This window comes from Copadichromis virginalis, linkage group LG9 (assembly GCF_057382275.1).
Source record: "Copadichromis virginalis isolate Kocher_CV1m ecotype Utaka linkage group LG9, C_Virginalis_male_GT1.1, whole genome shotgun sequence".
Classification (NCBI taxonomy): domain Eukaryota; kingdom Metazoa; phylum Chordata; class Actinopteri; order Cichliformes; family Cichlidae; genus Copadichromis; species Copadichromis virginalis.
In genome coordinates, this window is record NC_140626.1 from 10331814 (window position 1) to 10350050 (window position 18237).

General features: G+C 41.3%; 2 protein-coding genes and 1 long non-coding RNA gene across 6 annotated transcripts in view; 1 reads left to right on the forward strand and 2 right to left on the reverse strand.

The window, feature by feature from the left end:
* Positions 1-40: 40 nt before the first annotated feature.
* Positions 41-18237, reverse strand: part of LOC146701278 (TIMELESS-interacting protein-like) — a 35616-nt gene continuing 17419 nt past the window's right edge. The window contains exons 1-8 of one of the 2 annotated variants that reach the window (XM_085467627.1): positions 9182-9204; positions 7868-8015; positions 7319-7409; positions 6048-6123; positions 5617-5739; positions 5467-5530; positions 4472-4684; positions 41-654 (exon numbers count right to left, since the gene is read on the reverse strand). In XM_085467627.1, the coding sequence (XP_085323753.1) occupies positions 410-654; positions 4472-4684; positions 5467-5530; positions 5617-5739; positions 6048-6123; positions 7319-7409; positions 7868-8003 (948 nt within the window). In that variant the 5' untranslated portion in view covers positions 8004-8015; positions 9182-9204 and the 3' untranslated portion in view covers positions 41-409. Of the gene's footprint in view, positions 655-4471; positions 4685-5466; positions 5531-5616; positions 5740-6047; positions 6124-7318; positions 7410-7867; positions 8016-9181; positions 9205-18237 lie in introns of those variants that run through there. The other variant, XM_085467626.1, reaches the window with a different exon arrangement.
* On the forward strand, positions 12510-15583 carry LOC146701279 (uncharacterized). The gene is made up of 2 exons (XR_014922175.1): positions 12510-12561; positions 12647-15583. It is a non-coding gene; the product is annotated as an uncharacterized LOC146701279 (long non-coding RNA).
* On the reverse strand, positions 14662-17772 carry LOC146701280 (uncharacterized). 3 transcript variants are annotated; one of them, XM_085467623.1, is made up of 9 exons: positions 17596-17772; positions 17069-17387; positions 16594-16833; positions 16313-16436; positions 16091-16196; positions 15753-15991; positions 15502-15657; positions 15239-15321; positions 14662-15149 (listed from the first exon to the last, which is right to left on the reverse strand). In XM_085467623.1, the coding sequence occupies exons 1-9, from the start codon at positions 17668-17670 to the stop codon at positions 15058-15060; spliced, it is 1434 nt and encodes a 477-aa protein (XP_085323749.1). In that variant the 5' UTR covers positions 17671-17772; the 3' UTR covers positions 14662-15057. The 3 variants fall into 3 exon arrangements, with proteins under 3 accessions (XP_085323749.1, XP_085323748.1, XP_085323750.1); XM_085467622.1 differs by having other exon boundaries at positions 17057-17387; XM_085467624.1 differs by lacking the exon at positions 14662-15149 and having other exon boundaries at positions 15263-15404; positions 17057-17387; positions 17596-17746.

An 18237-nucleotide genomic window follows, 5' to 3' on the forward strand; every position in this document is an offset into this window, starting at 1 on the left:
TAATGCTTGGAAGAGGGTGATGGTCAGTTGACAGCTCACATACTACACACACACAGAGGCCTTTTATAGAAACATGTTTGCAACCAAAATTCTGCCAATAGTGAAACTGGAGAAAGAAGATGCATCAGAGCAGGAACTGTGGATCAGTTCAAATATTTTTCTGTAACAGATACCAACACATGGTAAATACGTTTAGGATTTGGACTTTTAAAAATAAGAAAAACATTTATTTCCATTGATTATAAATGTCTTTGCTAACCCAAAGCTGACGTCACAGTAGGAACATGTGCTCAAGATATAAACCACCAGAAATGCACAACATTACTCGAATGAGCAGGCACGAACATTGGGAAACCTTTAAATCTGCTCACTGCCAAAGCTTTTCAGCAGAAACTGCTGCACGTGAACTTTAATCCCCCTCTACACAGTCGTTGCTGAGCTGTTGCTCAGGGCTGAGGCCGGTCTCAGCCTCAGCGGGCTCAGAGTCTTTGGGGGGAAGCGGGCTGGTTTGTTGCGTGGAGGTGTTGTTGGAAGGCTCGAGGTCAGGATCTTCTACAGTTTCATCTCCATCAGTAGAACCTTTGATGACATTTGGTGAGGATGCAGCTGGAGGTTTGTCTCCTAACATGTCAGCAGTCTGAGAGGCTGAAGGGCCTGAAAGGGTTGAGAATTAGAAACAGTGATGGTTTCAGTCAACACAGACACACTCAGTCTACTACGATTTATAAAAGACAGGCAAAGCTGAGATAATGAAAAATGAAACTGTAAACTGCAGGGTTCAAACTCATTGTTCAGGGTCAAATTTAAGCACTTTAAGCACTTTCAAGGTCCATTATCAAGCTTTTCCAGCACATTACCAAAAAAACAGTTTGCATGTTCCACTTTGCATCACCTCAGTAAGACCATGTAAAAATTAAAACAAATCGTCTTAGGTTGACTTAAATGTTCTTTGTTCCTCTTTTGTTAAAACAGAGAAAAATGCACCACACAAAAATACTGAAAAAGGAAATGGTTGTCTTATATGCATATAGTGCACAAACTCAAAAAACTCATTTCTCTCAAAAATGCAGATGTGCAAATGTGAACAAATCAACTTGTTAGAGATGCTCATCTCCACTTGGAAAAAACAACCACACAAAAGAAGAAATCTGCACAAATGAACAAGTCTGCTCATCAGATATTGATGCTTCTTTCCTACGTGACACAACAACAGGAGACAGATGTTTGGTACTTTAACTAGTTAAGCACCCACACCACCAAAAATGGGGGAAAAGAGAGGAGATCACATTTAATCGGTTATAACACGAGGTCAGAAATATAAGTGCAGACATGAGTGTCCACAGAAGCCTCTGAATCTCAGCTGTAAACCATTTCTACAAACACCAAACAGTTAAAAGAGCAGTTACATCACCATGAATCTGTGGACAGGTAACATCCATATTTTGATTTATGATTTTCTGGAGTTAAATGTGACCCAAAGTATATTTTATAGCATATAAGCTATAAAATACTTTTGAAAATTAGGTGAGGGAAATAATCATTTTTTTCTATGTTTGAGTCCCAGTAACTTTGACATAGTAACATCTGCAGTAATATTTACCCCTCTGATGACAGCTCACAAGCGTTAGCTTTATTTTGATACCAAGACTGTTTACACAGAGTTTGTAATTGCAGAGAAATACTCCATTTATTTTGGCCTCTTCATTTTCGAGCAGGAAGCTCAGAAAAGCCCTGGGGGCCTAACAGGTCAAAGTTCATTCCCAATAAAACTAACTGTGAGATGTTTGACTACATTGCTCTCTGGATTATTGTTACAGTCCTAAATGATCAGCTTTAAAGTGTTTGTGCTAATAACACCATGTACAGTAAGACAGGCATGGAGAACAGCACTGACGGGAGGCTTTGAACAGATGACACACTCAGTTCAATTCAACATATAAGACTTTAAAAACGCACAAACATCGACCTAAAATCTATTTATTCAGTCCATCACCTGTCATAGAATTATGTCAAATAATAATGTATTGTTCATCTCCCTTAAATAAACAGGCAGCCTTAAAGTATGAAACATTCATTCATTAAAACACTAAAATGTGTCTGTCGTCTCCGTGGCTGATAGAGCCCCACAGGCATCAATGTGAGCTTAAAGCCATTTATAATTTTTAAATGGTTTAATGTGTCGGTGCTCACGATAAACACATTTTGAATGAAAGCCAGGGAACTTCAGCAGCACAAGAAATGGCTTCTTTGTGCCCACATGCATCAGTCCCTCTTTTTTACCAGTTTTTCTTTAAGGCTTAAGTTGGCTAGTTAAGTGTCGGACTAACGATTAAAGCTTTCACTTGAGTGAAGTCACTAATATTACTGCTACTGCTAAGTAATGTTAGCCAAGTTTAAAGCACACTGCATAAATCACCATGCCATAACTAACTGCTGTGCTAGCACTGCCGTACTCTATCACACTCAGTGCATTTCAATCATTTCTCCAGCAAGTTTGATAGCTAGCAAAATAATAATCATAGTTTTAAACATTAGCCTGTGTTATGTACACATACTCGAAATTATTTACTGTCATGTGACTCAAGAGTACAAATTCCTTCAGTGTCGTTTTCCATCGAACACTCATTAAAACAGCACGAACCCTGAAACTGCTTATTAAAATAATATGTATGTAAATAATAGTATGTTGCATTATAAAAAATTAAGCTTTTGACTGCCCTCCAGAGTTCACGTTAACTTCAGATCTCTGGAAGCTACACTACCCGAATGATGTCAGCTGTTTAGTTTCTATACTGGACAGAAAAAAAAAAAGGGGGGGGGGTGGATTGGCTCCTCTTAAGGAGGACTAATGACTAAAATGTGAAAGTTTAAAGTCGATGAGTAAATCATGCTCGGGTAATACAATGGAAACGGTCTCATATCACCATCTAGTGTTATAAACTGTAAACACATTTTTATGGGTGAAGGCTCATAATAGAGACCGATCAACAGGTCATTTTCTTTTCTATGGGTCTCATTTAAATCACATTACATCATTTCTGCGGTAAATGAGGACCCTGAAGAACGATTTAATGTCACTGTTAAAGATTTGTAGACAATAGATCGCAGACAGCTGGCTCCGCTTTAACTAAAGAGGAAGTAAAAACAGTTTGGATCACAAGTGTAAGGCAAAAACAAAAATACTACGCCTAATTGAAGCTGACATCAGACAGGCAGTAAAGAAATCAATGTTTTCTACATGCTTTGCCTCTTATTACCAAACTCCACACTAATGTGAGGAATCTCTGGTGGTTTGGACGAACTGTGCAATACGGGAACTCGTCACTCGACCTTCAGGGTTTCTGGTGGATATATACACTAGATCCACTTCACTATATTGTAAGGAGTATTCCCTCACCACCCATCATCCAAATCATTGAATTCAGGTGATCCAGTAACTTCCACAGCTGTATAGAATCAAGCACCTAGGCATGCAGACTGCTGCTACTAAGTGGAAGTGTTTGGGAACGACAGCAACTCAGCCATCAAGTGGTGGATCACGTAAAATCCCAGAGTGGGGGTCAGTGGATACTGAGGCGCACAGAGGTTGCTAATTTTCTGTGGAGTCCATCGCTCCAAACTTCACGTGGTCTCCAGATTAGCTAAAGAACAGTGCACAGAGAGCTTCGTGGAATCCATTTCCATGGCCGAGCAGCTGTAGTCCAAGCCTTACATCACAGAGTGCAACGCAAAGCAATGGGACACAGTGGTGTAAAGCACGCCGCCACTGGACTCTAGAACAGGAGAGATGCAGTCTATGGAGCGACGGATCACAGTTCTCAATCTGGAAAGCCGATAGACAAGTCAACTTAGCAGTTGCCAGGACAACAGAGCTCCAGGTTTGGTGGCAGGGGGATTTCGGTGCGGGGTTGTTTTTCAGAAGTTGGGCTCAGTCTCTTCGTTCCAGTGAAAGGAACTCTTAATGCTTCAGCATGCAAAGACATTTTGGCTCCCGACTTTAAGGGAACAGTTTGGGGATGGCTTCTTCCTGTTCCAGCATGACTGGGCACCAGTGCACAAAGCAAGGTCCACAAAGACATGAACTCTGGCATGGGAGTCCTGACCAGAACACCACTGGGATGAATGAGAGCAGAGACTTGGAGCCAGGCCTTCAACATCAGTGTCTGACCTTACAAATGGTCATAAACTCCCATAAACACTCCCAGAAGAGTTGAAGCTGATATAGCTGCACAGGCGGACGTCGTGAATGGGATGTCACTCGAGTTCATATGAGTGTGGGGGCAGATGAGCAAACACTTTTGGCAATATACTGTACATTCAATGTTTTGCTTTTTGTATTTTCATATAAAGTTAATACACCAATGAAGCTAGATGATCCTTATGAACCTTCGCTGGATGTTTTGTAGCAGAATCATTAATTATTTCTGTTATATTGTGTCCCAGCTGTATGATACATTTTTGCCATTCTTACCAATTTGCTGCTGGCGTGCGCGCCTCTTTTCCAGGGCCCGCTGTCTGTTCAGCTCAATACGTTTCTGCTGCTCTTCGGTCAGAGAGGGAGTAGGTGGGGGAGCGAGGGCTTCGGCAATCTGCCCTTGGGGAGCATTAATAAAACTCTCTCTGCTGAACAGATCAGGATCCCCAAATGTTTCCAGTTCACGTTGTACCTCTTCGTCACCAGCACCTGAACACAATTTCAAGCAGTGCTGATAATTAAGTCCTGTGGAATATGGCAAGTATTTCCTATGTGCACCTGCAGGTGTGAATCCACCGTAGGGCTGTTCGATACAACGATATATACAAAAACGTCTATTTCATTTTACGCTATCGTTTGTTTCGTGGTGTCGCAAAATAAACTGTTTACGGCAATATTTCTTCATGGTTCTGATGTCACTGTAGTAAAGTTCTCTCTTTCTCTTATATATAACCACACTACGGACGGACAAGCGCCTGTTTTTATGCGTTGTCGTTAGCAACAACGACGGTAAAACCATCGCGTGTCCGCTTGTTTATGTTCCACATAAACCTTTCAGAATAAAGCTCAAGATCCTGTTGAGGCTTTTCAAAATAAACGGAATCACGTGAAAGAGCAGAGTGTTTACGGATGAGAAGTAAAACAGAGCCGCCAGGTGCTAAAAAATAAACCTTAGACTCAAACGTTAGAACAGGCTTTCCCCCGCAGCACGCCGTGTAATAAATACTCACAAAGAAAACGGCGCCGTTACAACTTCTGTCTAAAAATGTGTCGTTTCATGCATCGGTTAAAACAATCGACTCCAGCTACATGACGCGCAGCTGGAAACACTTCACGCAAGTCGAGATTCACAGAATTGACAGAAAATGTTACATTTCTGTGATTTATATCGTTATCGGACGATAGAATTCTTATATCGGGAGATGAGACTTTGGTCATATCGCACAGCCCTAGTCCACCGTATCCCCATCAGTAATGATTTTTCTTCTTACCATCTGTACTTGTAAAATCTTCATGTGTCAGGGGCATGTCCAGTCGTATTCGTTTAAGACATGTCTATAGAAGAATGAGTAAAAAATTACAAATTCTGAACATTAGGAATCCCACACGCTTGCAGGAAATATTCTACTGCTTCCTCTCACCTGCACTTCCTTTTTGCTGCCGAGCCTTTCCACTTTGTCAATAAAATCTTCAAATTGCAATTTGGGGTACAACCTGTGGGCCCAGTTCTCCATCTTCTGCATCAGCAGCCGCAGGTCTGCAGCCTAATGGGGCAAACATCAAAAACAGCGAGTAGTGATATGAAAGAGGGCTGTGTGTGATAGGACGCTTCTTCTTCCCACTAAAAAATGACTTCCAGTCATTGGAACAAAAGACATCTTAATTTGGTAAACCAACCTCTGGTTCCCCTCACTCATTTTTGACCACGACAGAAAGGGCAACTTTTGACCTTTTAGTCTCAAACCAAATTTAGGACATCTAATTAAAAGCTGACAGGCCAAACAGATTTAGCTCAAAAACCAATGTTCATTCACATCTGGTAATTGGTGGGACAGATGTTATCATATCCTACCTCGTGTCCTTTGCCTTTGAACTGGATATTGTCAAAGAGAGTGCCCAGAGCTGGAAGCCCTCGATCTGATATCAGCCTGGGAAAAAATATTAAGACTAAGTTAAACCATTAATGGATTACAAGCAGGGTTAGCAGAACATCCAGGCGTATTTGGCTTATCCAATTCAGGATCGTGGATGGCTGAAGCCCATCCCAGCAGCCAGGTCGCCAGCCTGTCACAGGGCCAACACAGACAGACCCTCTGAATGGAAATGTCAGTGCCTTCAGATGTACCATGTTCAGAAGGCAGTAGCTTGTTGGGGGGGGGGGGGGGTAGGGTGTTTGGTTTTCAGGGTGCCCACAACCTTTCTTTTCCTACCTGTTTGTACATAAGGCAGTATAATGAGAAATAGTCACATTTCTCCATCTAAAAATAAAAAATAAAAAATTGCTATATATATATATATATTTATAGCAAAGTTGCAATTAATTTGAATATTTTATCAAATGAAAATCTATGTTTTTCTTTAATACAGCTTGCAAGTTTTATCCTAAGTATAATCGACGTTCTTACTTAAAAGCTTATTTAACATCCTTTGATTTAGTATAACTTAGTTCTGTCCAGGAACATTGTGAACAGAACAGTAACAGAGAAGTGCCACTGGGACACCCACTGGGAGACTACTGGGAACGAGCCTGACTTATGGTTGGCAATACTAACCAGGTTCACACTATAGGTGTACAGAGACTGGAAACATCTTTCTCACACACATCCAGGGATGTCTCCAACGCTCTGACAATTTTCAGTCTGGGAATTTTGCCCATCCAAATGATGAAAACAACAATGGTATTAGAGTCTTTCTTCTTTAAATGACTGGCAGAGTGAAGCTGCACCATCATCACACAGATGCAGTCATTTGTACCCGCCGCTAAAGCGTAAGAAGACGCTGCAGTACTCTGCGAAACGACAGGTGTCGCCACTCAGATAATATCACATCACTTTTTTTGTGCAAAGTTCTTTCCACAAACTTACGTTTTCAAACATTTGCAACAACTCTGTGTGTCAGTGTGTCTCTGAGCCTCTGTGCACGATTATTAGTGAAACGGTGATAAAAACCAGTGCAGTCACAGACTCGTGTTCAACCTGGCTGCAACACTGACAGTCTGCACACGTCAATCAATGATTTTGGCCTCCTTGTGTCCCAGCTCACACAAGATGACATCAAATTCCTATTTAAATGCGCATTTTAATGCATTTCAACCCTCTGTCGTGATATAAATGTCTTTGCTACCTGTGGGAGTCCAGCTTGGGTTGGGGTCTCTTCACGCCTCTCCTTTTAGCAGTAGGGACATCAGCCAGCTGTGATACCTCACCTTCATCTCCTGCATTGAAAACACATGACAACAGGATGTGTTTCTAACTCATTCTGTTGGCAGCGTGGCAAACTTCAAGCTTATCTTTAAATCCAGACAAATTATAGACTGGAGGTTACAGAAGAAATGTGCTGGTTTGAACAGTATCTGATAGGTTTCATTTGCTCACGCAAACAAAAACATGTGTGTTGTTATTGTTAGAAACATCCAGTCTCAGAGAGATGCTGAAAAACCAGTTCATGCATTTGTTAATTCTAGGCTGAACTAACAAATTCATTATTATCAAGCTGTTCCAAAAAGCTTTGTGGAAGGACTATGAGAGGTTGTATTTCTCCCACATTAGCCTTTTTTCCTGAATCTTATTTTTCTATGATTCTTCATTAAACCATGAATTTAAAATACAAAGTTCTGAATCATCACATCTTAAAGACCTCATAGTAATCCTGTAAGAGCACAGCAGCATCTACCATCTGCAAAAGGGTCTCCTTCCTCCTGGCCTCCCCGGCCTGGGGAGTGTGGTGGTGGGAGTGGGGGGAAAGCTTCATCCTCTATGCCGTCATAGTCAGGAATGTCCTGCGGGCTATTTTCCTGTGGGTCAACCATGGTGAGTCGGTCCTGGAGACAAAGTAAAAGACGTGTGAGCCCCAGTCGTCAACAGCATCAGCATTAAGTTACATGAATTTAACTGCAAGTTGAAAAAATGACATTTATTTCTGTAAGAGTAATTCTTTACTGTGTTACAACATCAACATGAAAACCTAAAAAAACTGGCATTTACTTTTTTCTTTTTTTACATCAACAGGAGGAGCTGTACAGACACTCATCCCACCTGGAATTATACCCCAAATTCAGAAATGTACTATTATGATACATTAATGGTCCATTATGTTTGTTTCACAGTTATATACATAATACAATTTATAGATTTGTATATATTTACATTCTATCAGGGATGAACTGGTTGTGAACCTTTGGGCTGATAATGACATTTAAAAGTTACAATTTGGATGAATTATTACTGCGATACTTCTTTTGGACTCTGTAGTACCACAGAAATATCATTAAAGTAACAGGTTTGTTTTAAAGTCTTTCAGCTGTTCCGTAAGCATCATCGTCATCATCATTTATATAGCACTTTAAAAACACACCTGGCAGACCGAAGTGCTGCACAATACAAATGTAGTAATAAAATAGCAAAAAACAAACATAGCAATAAAGTAAACTCTTGAGCCAAAATGATGTGACACAACTAGGGCTGCCACAAACGATTATTTTGATAGTCGACTAGTCACCGATTATTTATGCGATTAGTCGACTAATCAGATCATCATCCACTGGACGTAAAACTACAGCTTATTGCACCATGCAGCACATGCTCTTATATAACTATCATTAGCTTACAGCTTTAAGCTTTTAAGGTGCTAACTAAAAATAAAGACAAGATGATAGTTTATTCAATTTTAATGAAATTTGCAGATTGTTTCGGTGAAGTTTAATAAACTCCTTGCTATCTAAAATATAACAGGACAACGGAGTATATTCTCCAGCATCTCACACTTCTGATAATCAGCTGTCTGCTTGACGTTTATTCAGCTGTGTAAAAACTATAACTTTAATCTCAGACAAACCGATTTACTCAGGAACAAATAAAATACTAAAAAAAAAAAAAAGCCAAACAACAACATTTTTAATTTATCTAAGTGAATCATATATATTTAACCTGAGTAGCGAAAGACGGCGGTGGGTTTGAAAACAATTTGCCTGGAGTCCGGTGTTCTCACCGTGCTAGTGACCTAGCCCCCGGCTAGCTATCGAGCTAGTGGGTAACAGACGACTCTGAAAACGTCGGAGCGCTTTTGAAAATATGTGGTGTCCTGATAAACTGAGCCGATATTTGAGGTTTACACAGCTACATTCTCGGCTGAAAATATGTTAAACGTTTATTTTGTGACCCAGAAAGAATAATAAGAGTAATATTAAAACTAACTAGCTGCCGCCATTGTTGGAAACTGAGCTGGGCCGCGCTATGAATTCTGGGACACAGCTGCTTCTTCTTCTTCTTCTTCTTCTTCTTCTTCTTCGGGGTTTAACGGCAGCTGGCATCCTTGTACATGCAGTGCTGCCATCTTCTGTTTCAGTCCGTTATTACACTCTTAAATCCTGCTACTTATTCCTGCGTCTTTTGGGATCTTACAAAGCTTCAAACGACGCGTCGACTATTAAATCAGTCGTCGACGATTTTGATAGTCGACGTAATCGTGACTAGTCGACAAATCGTGGCAGCCCTAGACACAACACAGACACAAAAGGAAATCTTCTACATTGTTTTGCTGTTCACACAAGTTCTAATGCTACCCTTTGTTTCTGGAAGGAGACGATTTTCTGTCCAGTATTAAAGTTCAAAGAACAGGGTATCCGTCTCCAGTGGGCTGCTAAACAAGTTTACCAGAAAAATCAGACCCACGGTCATGTTGTGTCACTTTGAGTGATTAGTCAGCAGCAATAACAGGGAATGACAAACTGACAGACTTTGGATATAAAACAAACAATTTAAACATTTAGAAGTTAAACATCTTCTCGGATTCCTTTTGCTGCACATGTCTATGTATGTATTTGCTGTACAGTGTCATTTGTTTGGAACATTAATCTTGATGTATACATAAACATTTGATTTGAAAAACGTGTTTAAAAATGAACACTGACACAATTAAACACAACACTGGTGCACGGTGACTGCAAACAGAAGCAGCTGCTTGTATCCTCCTGTGGATACAAACCAGCAAGAACTCATCAGATCTCTGTCACTTACCATTAATGAAGTTTGGCTTTTATTAATAAACAGAGAGCACGGATATCTATGGAAGAAATATAGTATCATCAGAATTCAAGTATTTTTAGACATTGAATTTATGACACTGAATTTTTATCCTCCAAATTTCCCTGCAAAAATATTCACCTGCAAAAATTCACCTGCAAAAATTCACCTGAAAAAAATTCACCTGCAAAAATTCACCTGAAAAAAATTCACCTGCAAAAATTCAACTGCAAAAGTGATGAACTTTAATGACCCAAGCCAGAGCAATCAGCACCAGATCGAGTCGAGTGGCTCTCAGCCAATTAAATTACGCTGTTTGATCACATGACACCGTTAGCCAGCAGCGTGTCTCCTAAAAGAGAGCTGTTTAAAGGTGAGTGATTAAGTTTTTCTCCTAAATAGAGATCATTACAGAACGCCTAGTCCTACTTAAAATCCCATTTATTATTATTATTTTTTTTATCATCTACTCGAACTAAGGAAAACGTTTGACTAACTCAAAGACAATTTCCACGCCTCCCCTGCCTGACTGCAGAGGCAGTTTTGAATTTAGGAGCGCCAAGATGGCAGCGGCAAACCCTGGCGGCTCTCCGGTGAGTATATATATATATTTTCTTATCTTCAAGTTTGTCTTTTGAAACCTTAATTTTATTTAAATCCGTTGCTCACGTATAAAGTACACAGACGGGGTCTTTGCTCAACTCGTCTGAGGCGTGTCTCACTAAGCGCTACATGCTAGCATCCTGCTAACCGAGCTACCCTTTACATGCTGTGCTTTAGAAAATAGGATACTCGTTAAAAAAATACTCCGCAGATATTGATTGATAGATAGACGAACACTGCAAATATAATGTTGGAAACGAGAACGGCCTTTAGTGAAGGGGTAAAATACACCATGAATAAAGCCATAGAGTGAATGGCTGCCATGGTTGCAGAACAGCCTGATTTAATGACAAGAATGGGGAAGAGTGAGGTGAAGTGAACCACAGCCACAAAACACGGTCAGACAAGGCGGCAAAAGGGCAGTGATCTGTCCGTCAGTATGAAGTTGGTGTGTGCTTTGGTGAACAAAAACTCCAGACTGGTAGCAGGAAGATGGGAGACTCGTGTTTCACTGGAATAGTGGTGAATTAAAACATCCTTTGTTGGGGACATTTCGGTGTAAATGCATCCATACAGGCAAGACAGAGGCAGACCAGACAGTGAAGAAAACAAGGCAAACATTAGAAATATAAAAACGGAAATATAGGATGAGTCGGGGATGAGTTCCTGGCCCAAGTGGAGGAGTTCAAGTATCTCGGGGTCTTGTTCGCGAGTGATGGGAGAAGGGAGCCGGAGATCGACAGACGGATTGGGGCTGCAGCTGCAGTAATGCGGACGCTGCACCGGTCCGTCGTGGTGAAGAGGGAGCTGAGTGTAAAAGCGAAGCTCTCAATTTACAATTTACCGGTCGATCTACGTCCCTACCCTCACCTATGGCCTTTACATGACTAACCTCCCCTCTTCTCCCTACCTCACATTAGCCCCCATCTTTCTTCCAGGTGGAAAAGACCCGTCACCTTCTGGGAGTGGCGGCTCCCGTGGGAACAGCTCCCACCACCAAGTCCCTGAGTGAGTCTCTGTCCCCCAGCGTGAGCTCCAGCACTCTGTCCACGTCCACCTCCGCCTCCTCGCAGATCTCCAGCACCACCTTTGAAAGCGTGAGAAGGAGCTGGCCACCAAGGTGAGAAAAACGTGGGCTTAGTGGGCGTTCTTGTTGCTGCCTTCTTCCTTCTCTGCTCGGTCTTGTTCCTGTTGTGTTGTAGTGCCTGCGCCTTCTGACACACACCTTCAATACTGAATACAACCAGCTGGTGAACAGCATCAGTGACTGCAAGGTGAGAAATAATACAAAGAAATAAAAAAATAGCCTTTCTGTGTCACATCAGGGAGTTCCTATATTGACGTCTACCTCATCCTGCTGTTGTTTCACTTCAGCTTTCTCTCATCTCACCGATCGGACGTGATCCATCCGTGACGAGCTTCAGCAGTGCCACCCTCACCCCTTCCTCTACCTGCCCCTCTCTCTCGGACTCGCGCTGTGGCTCCATGGGCCAGAAGTAAACATATTTTTAGGAACATTGACCTCGATCTGCAAACGGTTATTGACAGGTTATCCATTTGATTCTAACTTGGTGTGATTTGTGTTAAAGGACCCCTGAGAACAGCTCACGTGCCTCCAGTCCCTCCTGCTCAGACTGTGAAAACTTCCCGATGGTTCCCACTCTGGAGACCTCCTACCTTGCGCGGGCTGCAAAAGAACGAGTTCCTGAACTTGGTGCCTGATATTGAAGAAATGCGACCAGGGTGAGTAATGCCATATTAACCCAAATACTGTCACTATGACATGTGTCTCACAGACCAAATGTAAGTCGACACTCATGTTCTCTAGTTCAAGCGGAAATGATGTGGATCGATTCAAATTCCTGAGCCTGGATGATTTCAGCTGGAAACAAACCAACTCTGCTTCTTCCTCAGATAATTCAATTCAATTTTATTTATATAGCGCCAAATCACAACAAAAGTCGCCTCAAGGCGCTTCATAGATACAGAGAAAAACCCAACAATCATATGACCCCCTATGAGCAAGCACTTTGGCGACAGTGGGAAGGAAAAACTCCCTTTTAACAGGAAGAAACCTCCAGCAGAACCAGGCTCAGGGAGGGGCGGGACCATCTTCTGCGACCGGTTGGGGTGAGAGAAGGAAGATGGGATAAAGACATGCTGTGGAAGAGAGACAGAGGTTAATAACAGATATGATTCAATGCAGAGAGGTCTATTAATACATAGTGAGTGAGAAAGGTGACTGGAAAGGAAAAACTCAATGCATCATGGGAATCCCCGGCAGCCTACGTCTATTGCAGCATAACTAAGGGAGGATTCAGGGTCACCTGGTCCAGCCCTAACTATATGCTTTAGCAAAAAGGAAAGTTTTAAGCCTAATCTTAAAAGTAGAGATAGTGTCTGTCTCCTGAATCCAAACTGGAAGCTGGTTCCACAGAAGAGGGGCCTGAAAACTGAAGGCTCTCCCTCCCATTCTACTTTTAAATACTCTAGGAACAACAAGTAGGCCTGCAGAGCGAGAGCGAAGTGCTCTAATAGGGTGATATGGTACTACAAGGTCATTAAGATAAGATGGGGCCTGATTATTTAAGACCTTGTATGTGAGGAGCAGGATTTTGAATTCAATTCTGGATTTAACAGGAGAAATCTGCTCTCTCTTTCTAGTCCCTGTCAGGACTCTTGCTGCAGCATTTTGGATTAGCTGAAGGCTTTTCAGTGAGTTTTTTGGACATCCTGATAATAATGAATTACAGTCGTCCAGCCTGGAAGTAATAAATGGTAAATGCCCTGTATTTATATAGCGCTTTACTAGTCCCTAAGGACCCCAAAGCGCTTTACATATCCAGTCATCCACCCATTCACACACACATTCACACAATAAATGCATGAACTAGTTTTTCAGCGTCACTCTGAGACAGGATATTTCTAATTTTAGAGATGTTGCGCAAATGGAAGAACGCAGTCTTACATATTTGTTTAATATGTGCGTTGAAGGACATGTCCTGGTCAAAAATGACTCCAAGGTTCCTCACAGCGTTACTGGAGGCCAAGGTAATGCCATCCAGAGTAAGAATCTGGTTAGATACCATATTTCTAAACTTTTCAGGGACGAGTACAATAACCTCAGTTTGATCTGAATTAAGAAGCAGAAAGTTAGCGGCCATCCAGGTCTTTAAGTCTTTAAGACATTCCTGCAGTGTAACTCATTGGTGTGTGTTATCTGGCTTCATGGACAGATAGAGCTGGGTGTCATCTGCATAGCAGTGAAAATTTATGCTATGTCTTCTAATGATGCTGCCTAGGGGAAACATGTATAATGTAAACAGAATTGGTCCTAGCACTGAACCCTGTGGAACTCCATAATTAACCTCAGTGTGTGAAGAGGACTCTCCATTTACATGCACAAATTGGAGTCTATTAGATAGATATGTCACAAACCAAACTGTACACTGGTAAACTGTTACAATAAAAAAGACCGTAATTTTCTTTACTCTTCTTTATTTATGTAACTTTTGTTTTCACTGGCAATTTAGTATTAGGTTAGGACAAAAAACAAATTAGGAAGGTTAAAGACAGAACATTACTAGATTGTGGTTTTAATTAAAATGTAGCCTTTGACAATGCTGAACACATGAGAAGCTACTTTAAGGCATATCACCCAATTTGTAATATTGCTAAACATTTCTTAAGGCAGACGAGTCATGCTGGCTGGGTCAGTGTCATTTTTGTTGTAATTGATGTCTGGTTTGTTCTGTTCCCTAGTGATGGGTAGGGATGGGTACCAGTATCCGGTGTTCTGACATAATCCTTGAAATAGTAATAACACAGTATCCTCAGCAAAGATGAATTAAACAAGTTTTATTTTAATGGAAGTTTACTTCAAGTCTTCAGATTTTTACTGTCTTTTATTTGATTACTTTAAAGTATATGATTACATTAGAGTAATTAAATAAAGACAGTTTTGATGGAGCTCCTGAGCCAGCCCAAGCTCTCTATGAAGACGAGGAAAAACTCCCCTGGGGGGGCCAGACTGACGGGAAGAAACCTCGGGAAAGCCCATTCAAAGAGAGATCCCCTTTCCTGGGATGGCTGGGGGGGGTTACAGGAATTCCAAAACACTGAAATTTAAAGTGGGCCAATTAAAAAAAATTATTTCCTGAAAAAAAGAAAGGTAATTCATACATCACACATAAATGATAACGTCTGAATTGTGTGTGTTTGTGTGTGTGTGTGATAGGCTTATCTCAGCCAAGTGTGATGCTGTAGCTCCTCCAGCGTCGGCCGCGTCTCCGGGACTTTGGTTAAACACGCGTCCAAGAAATCCCGGCAGTCTGGAAAGAAAGGAAAGAGAAAAAACATGAAGATGATAGTTCCAGTGGTCCAAGCCATCAGTCAGTCTTGAAGTGTGACGTTTTCTTACTTTTGGACAGATGTCTTTTGAATTTCAGGCTCTTCTCCACAGGACGCCTGTCTTTTTCAGGCTCTTCTCCACAGGACGCCTGTCTTTTTCAGGGACAATCTTCACCCACAAATTCATAAAGTCCTTGTGAAGGGTCAGTTTCTCAATGATTGTTCGCCCATGGTACCTGTGGAAGATTACAGTTGTCATTAATTTTCATTAATTGTGTAAACTCACAGAAAATAAAACATTGATGCACTTCAAACCCATTTAAAAGTACCCACCTGGCTTCAGGTGCAGCATCCCCTGCCATTCTAGAGGCAGCAATTAGAAATCTTTCAGTGAAGGTTCCTGTTTTCAGGGTGACGGCTGCTCCAAGTTTGTCAGCCAGCTGGTGCAGGTGTTGAGCCGTGCTATTCCTCACTGCAACACAGCGATGGCTGAGCAAGGACAATATTAGACACACAACTCAGTGAACATGATCTCTCTTTCATGTCTTCTAATAAAATCACTACAGCTTCTTCTCTCCTCTTACGTCAGTCCTGTGTTAAACAGAGCGCTCAGAATCCGTCCATGGCTGCAATTTTCCACCATGGCATCAAGCGCCAGATTGACCTCCTGATGTAGAAAGTTGTTGTTGGTCATTGCAAGCTTCAGCAATAGAGCTCGGCCTGTTGTTTCAACTTCTGGGTCCATTGTTCTCTGGAGCTGAATGTAGAGCTCATTGATGGCATGTATGGCCTCACAGGCTACTGCTGAGCGTTGGTTTTTCACCTAAAATGTGAGTGAAAATCATCAGTTGAGGCTGTAGTATGCACTTGAAGGGAAACTAGCTGCATGAAACGCATATAAGAAACATAAAGTGTGCAATACCTCCTCAATGAGGACCAGACACACTTCATGTAGTTTAGTCTTCAGGATGTCCGAGTGGTGCTTTGCCAGAGACTGAATAGTTTGCAAGCCCTGTCTTTTCTTAATCCTGTATTTACACAACACAACATTGAACACGACTTCAGGAACACCACAAATAACACAGCCACATTATGCAGCACTGTTTCTGTGCAGTATTTAATGTCTCCTTACTACGTTTCTTACCAGTCGTCTGAAGACAGCAGACTAAAGCTGTGGGACAGGCTCTCTACAGGTGTAGCTACAGGCGGGAGTTTGACCCTGCTCTCTCTTGGATTATTCTGACTGCACTGACTGTCTGCTTTCTTGTCTGATAATCAACGAGGTTAGTAAAAAGAAACTGTCATTTCTTCTAATTCGAAGCATGATGCAGTGATTAATTGTTCATTAAAATCTTTTTAAAAAATCTCTTAATTTAAAGTTTGATTATTCAGCATCTTCTACAGTTACTGAGGAAAACCACTTACCGTCTATAGGGACGACTTTTGCACGGCGCAGCAGCGTCCCAGGCCGAGGTCCTCGTTTTTGCGGTATGGGAACTGTTGGAGGTTTTGGAGTCAAAGGCTTTACTGCAGTAAATGTTTTGGTTGGTACTGTGTGTCCAGGTGAGGTTACAATCCCATCCTGGAAATGCTGCAGTTTTTCCAAAATAGGCCCAAATTTGTCTTTTGCTGTCAAGACTCTTATTCCACGAATGACCTTCGTGTCTGTTTAGACAAAAAAATAACTAAATAACTACAAATTGACATCTTACAAAAACAACAATAAACATTTTTCTTCCTGATTTTTTTTTTCTTCAAAAAAGCATATAAAATGAATGGACAGCAAGAATGTGTAATTTAGCATTAAAATAGATAATCTACAGTGTCAAATTTTAAAATCTAAACTAACTGATTAACAGCAGGTGTAACCACTAAAGAAAAGCATCACCTTTGAACCGACCTGCTCCTGAATGTTTAGCAGAGAAAACAGGCAATTGCGATGGACAAGCTGCTCGAGGAGGTGGAGGAACTGGAGTGAGCGGTGTCATCTCAACAGGACTAACAATGAAAGGAATGGCCCTCAGATCACTTGGTGTGTGTGTGTCTGCAGAGCTGAGGCTACTCAGACTTCTTTCAGGGTCCTCCTGATTCCAAAAGGGGTCATCCAAACAGTTCCAGCTTCCCTGGACTATCTCTGGAGAGCCTGCGCATTGCTCAGGTAAAGGTGGGAGTTGCACAGCATAATCTCTGGGTCTCTGTGCGATATGCAATGTGTCTGCCTGTTGAAAGAACACATTTGTCTTACTGCTCTGAGCTTTGTGAAAGTCCAGGATCCTGGACTCTGTGGTGAAGCGCTGACAGTTGCTCTGTCTACAGTGACTTACACAAAAATTACACTGTGCAAAGCAGCAAAATATAACACATCTCTCAGAAACATTTACATTTGATCAGCAGAGAAGTCAAGAATGAGTATGTTTAGTTACTTACATCTCCACCTGTGCGCTTTCTCTGAATCAAATCTTTAAAGCGATGGAAAAAGTTATTTGATGTCTTTTCAGACATGCCTGAGATAAAAAGTGAACAAATTGTTTAGAAATAGAAAGTTAGTGAGTGCTGCTCAGTGTGTGAGTGGCAAGTTCTAACTGAGCTGCTCAGTAAATAACTGTTATGATGTGGAACTCACAGAGCATTTTTTGAAAATATTCATATATATACACTATTTTGTGTTTACATGGCAACGGGAGGAAACAACCCGGCAAAATAACACATGACATATAATATTAATTCAGCAGTGGAGTTCTCTGCCAGGGCATGACTGACATTTATGAACATCGCTGTGAGGCATTTTATCACTCTTGGAGCCATATAGAAAATATTGCAGCTCCTCTCCCTGTCAGATAATGGCACTAATTTCACCAGCATGGTTTAAACCTCTGTGACTGCTGAAGGGCAAGAATTACTGGTTCTTTGTGCGTCTTAATCCTTACCAAATAATGAGAAAAAGTCTGTCATTTTTCACGGCTTATAATTCAAAAGGTGGGCTTTTTCAAACCCCACATTAAAACAAATGTTTCTTTTTTTGGCATGTATTCATTTATTTATTTATTTTTGATGCATCATTCCAAAGTA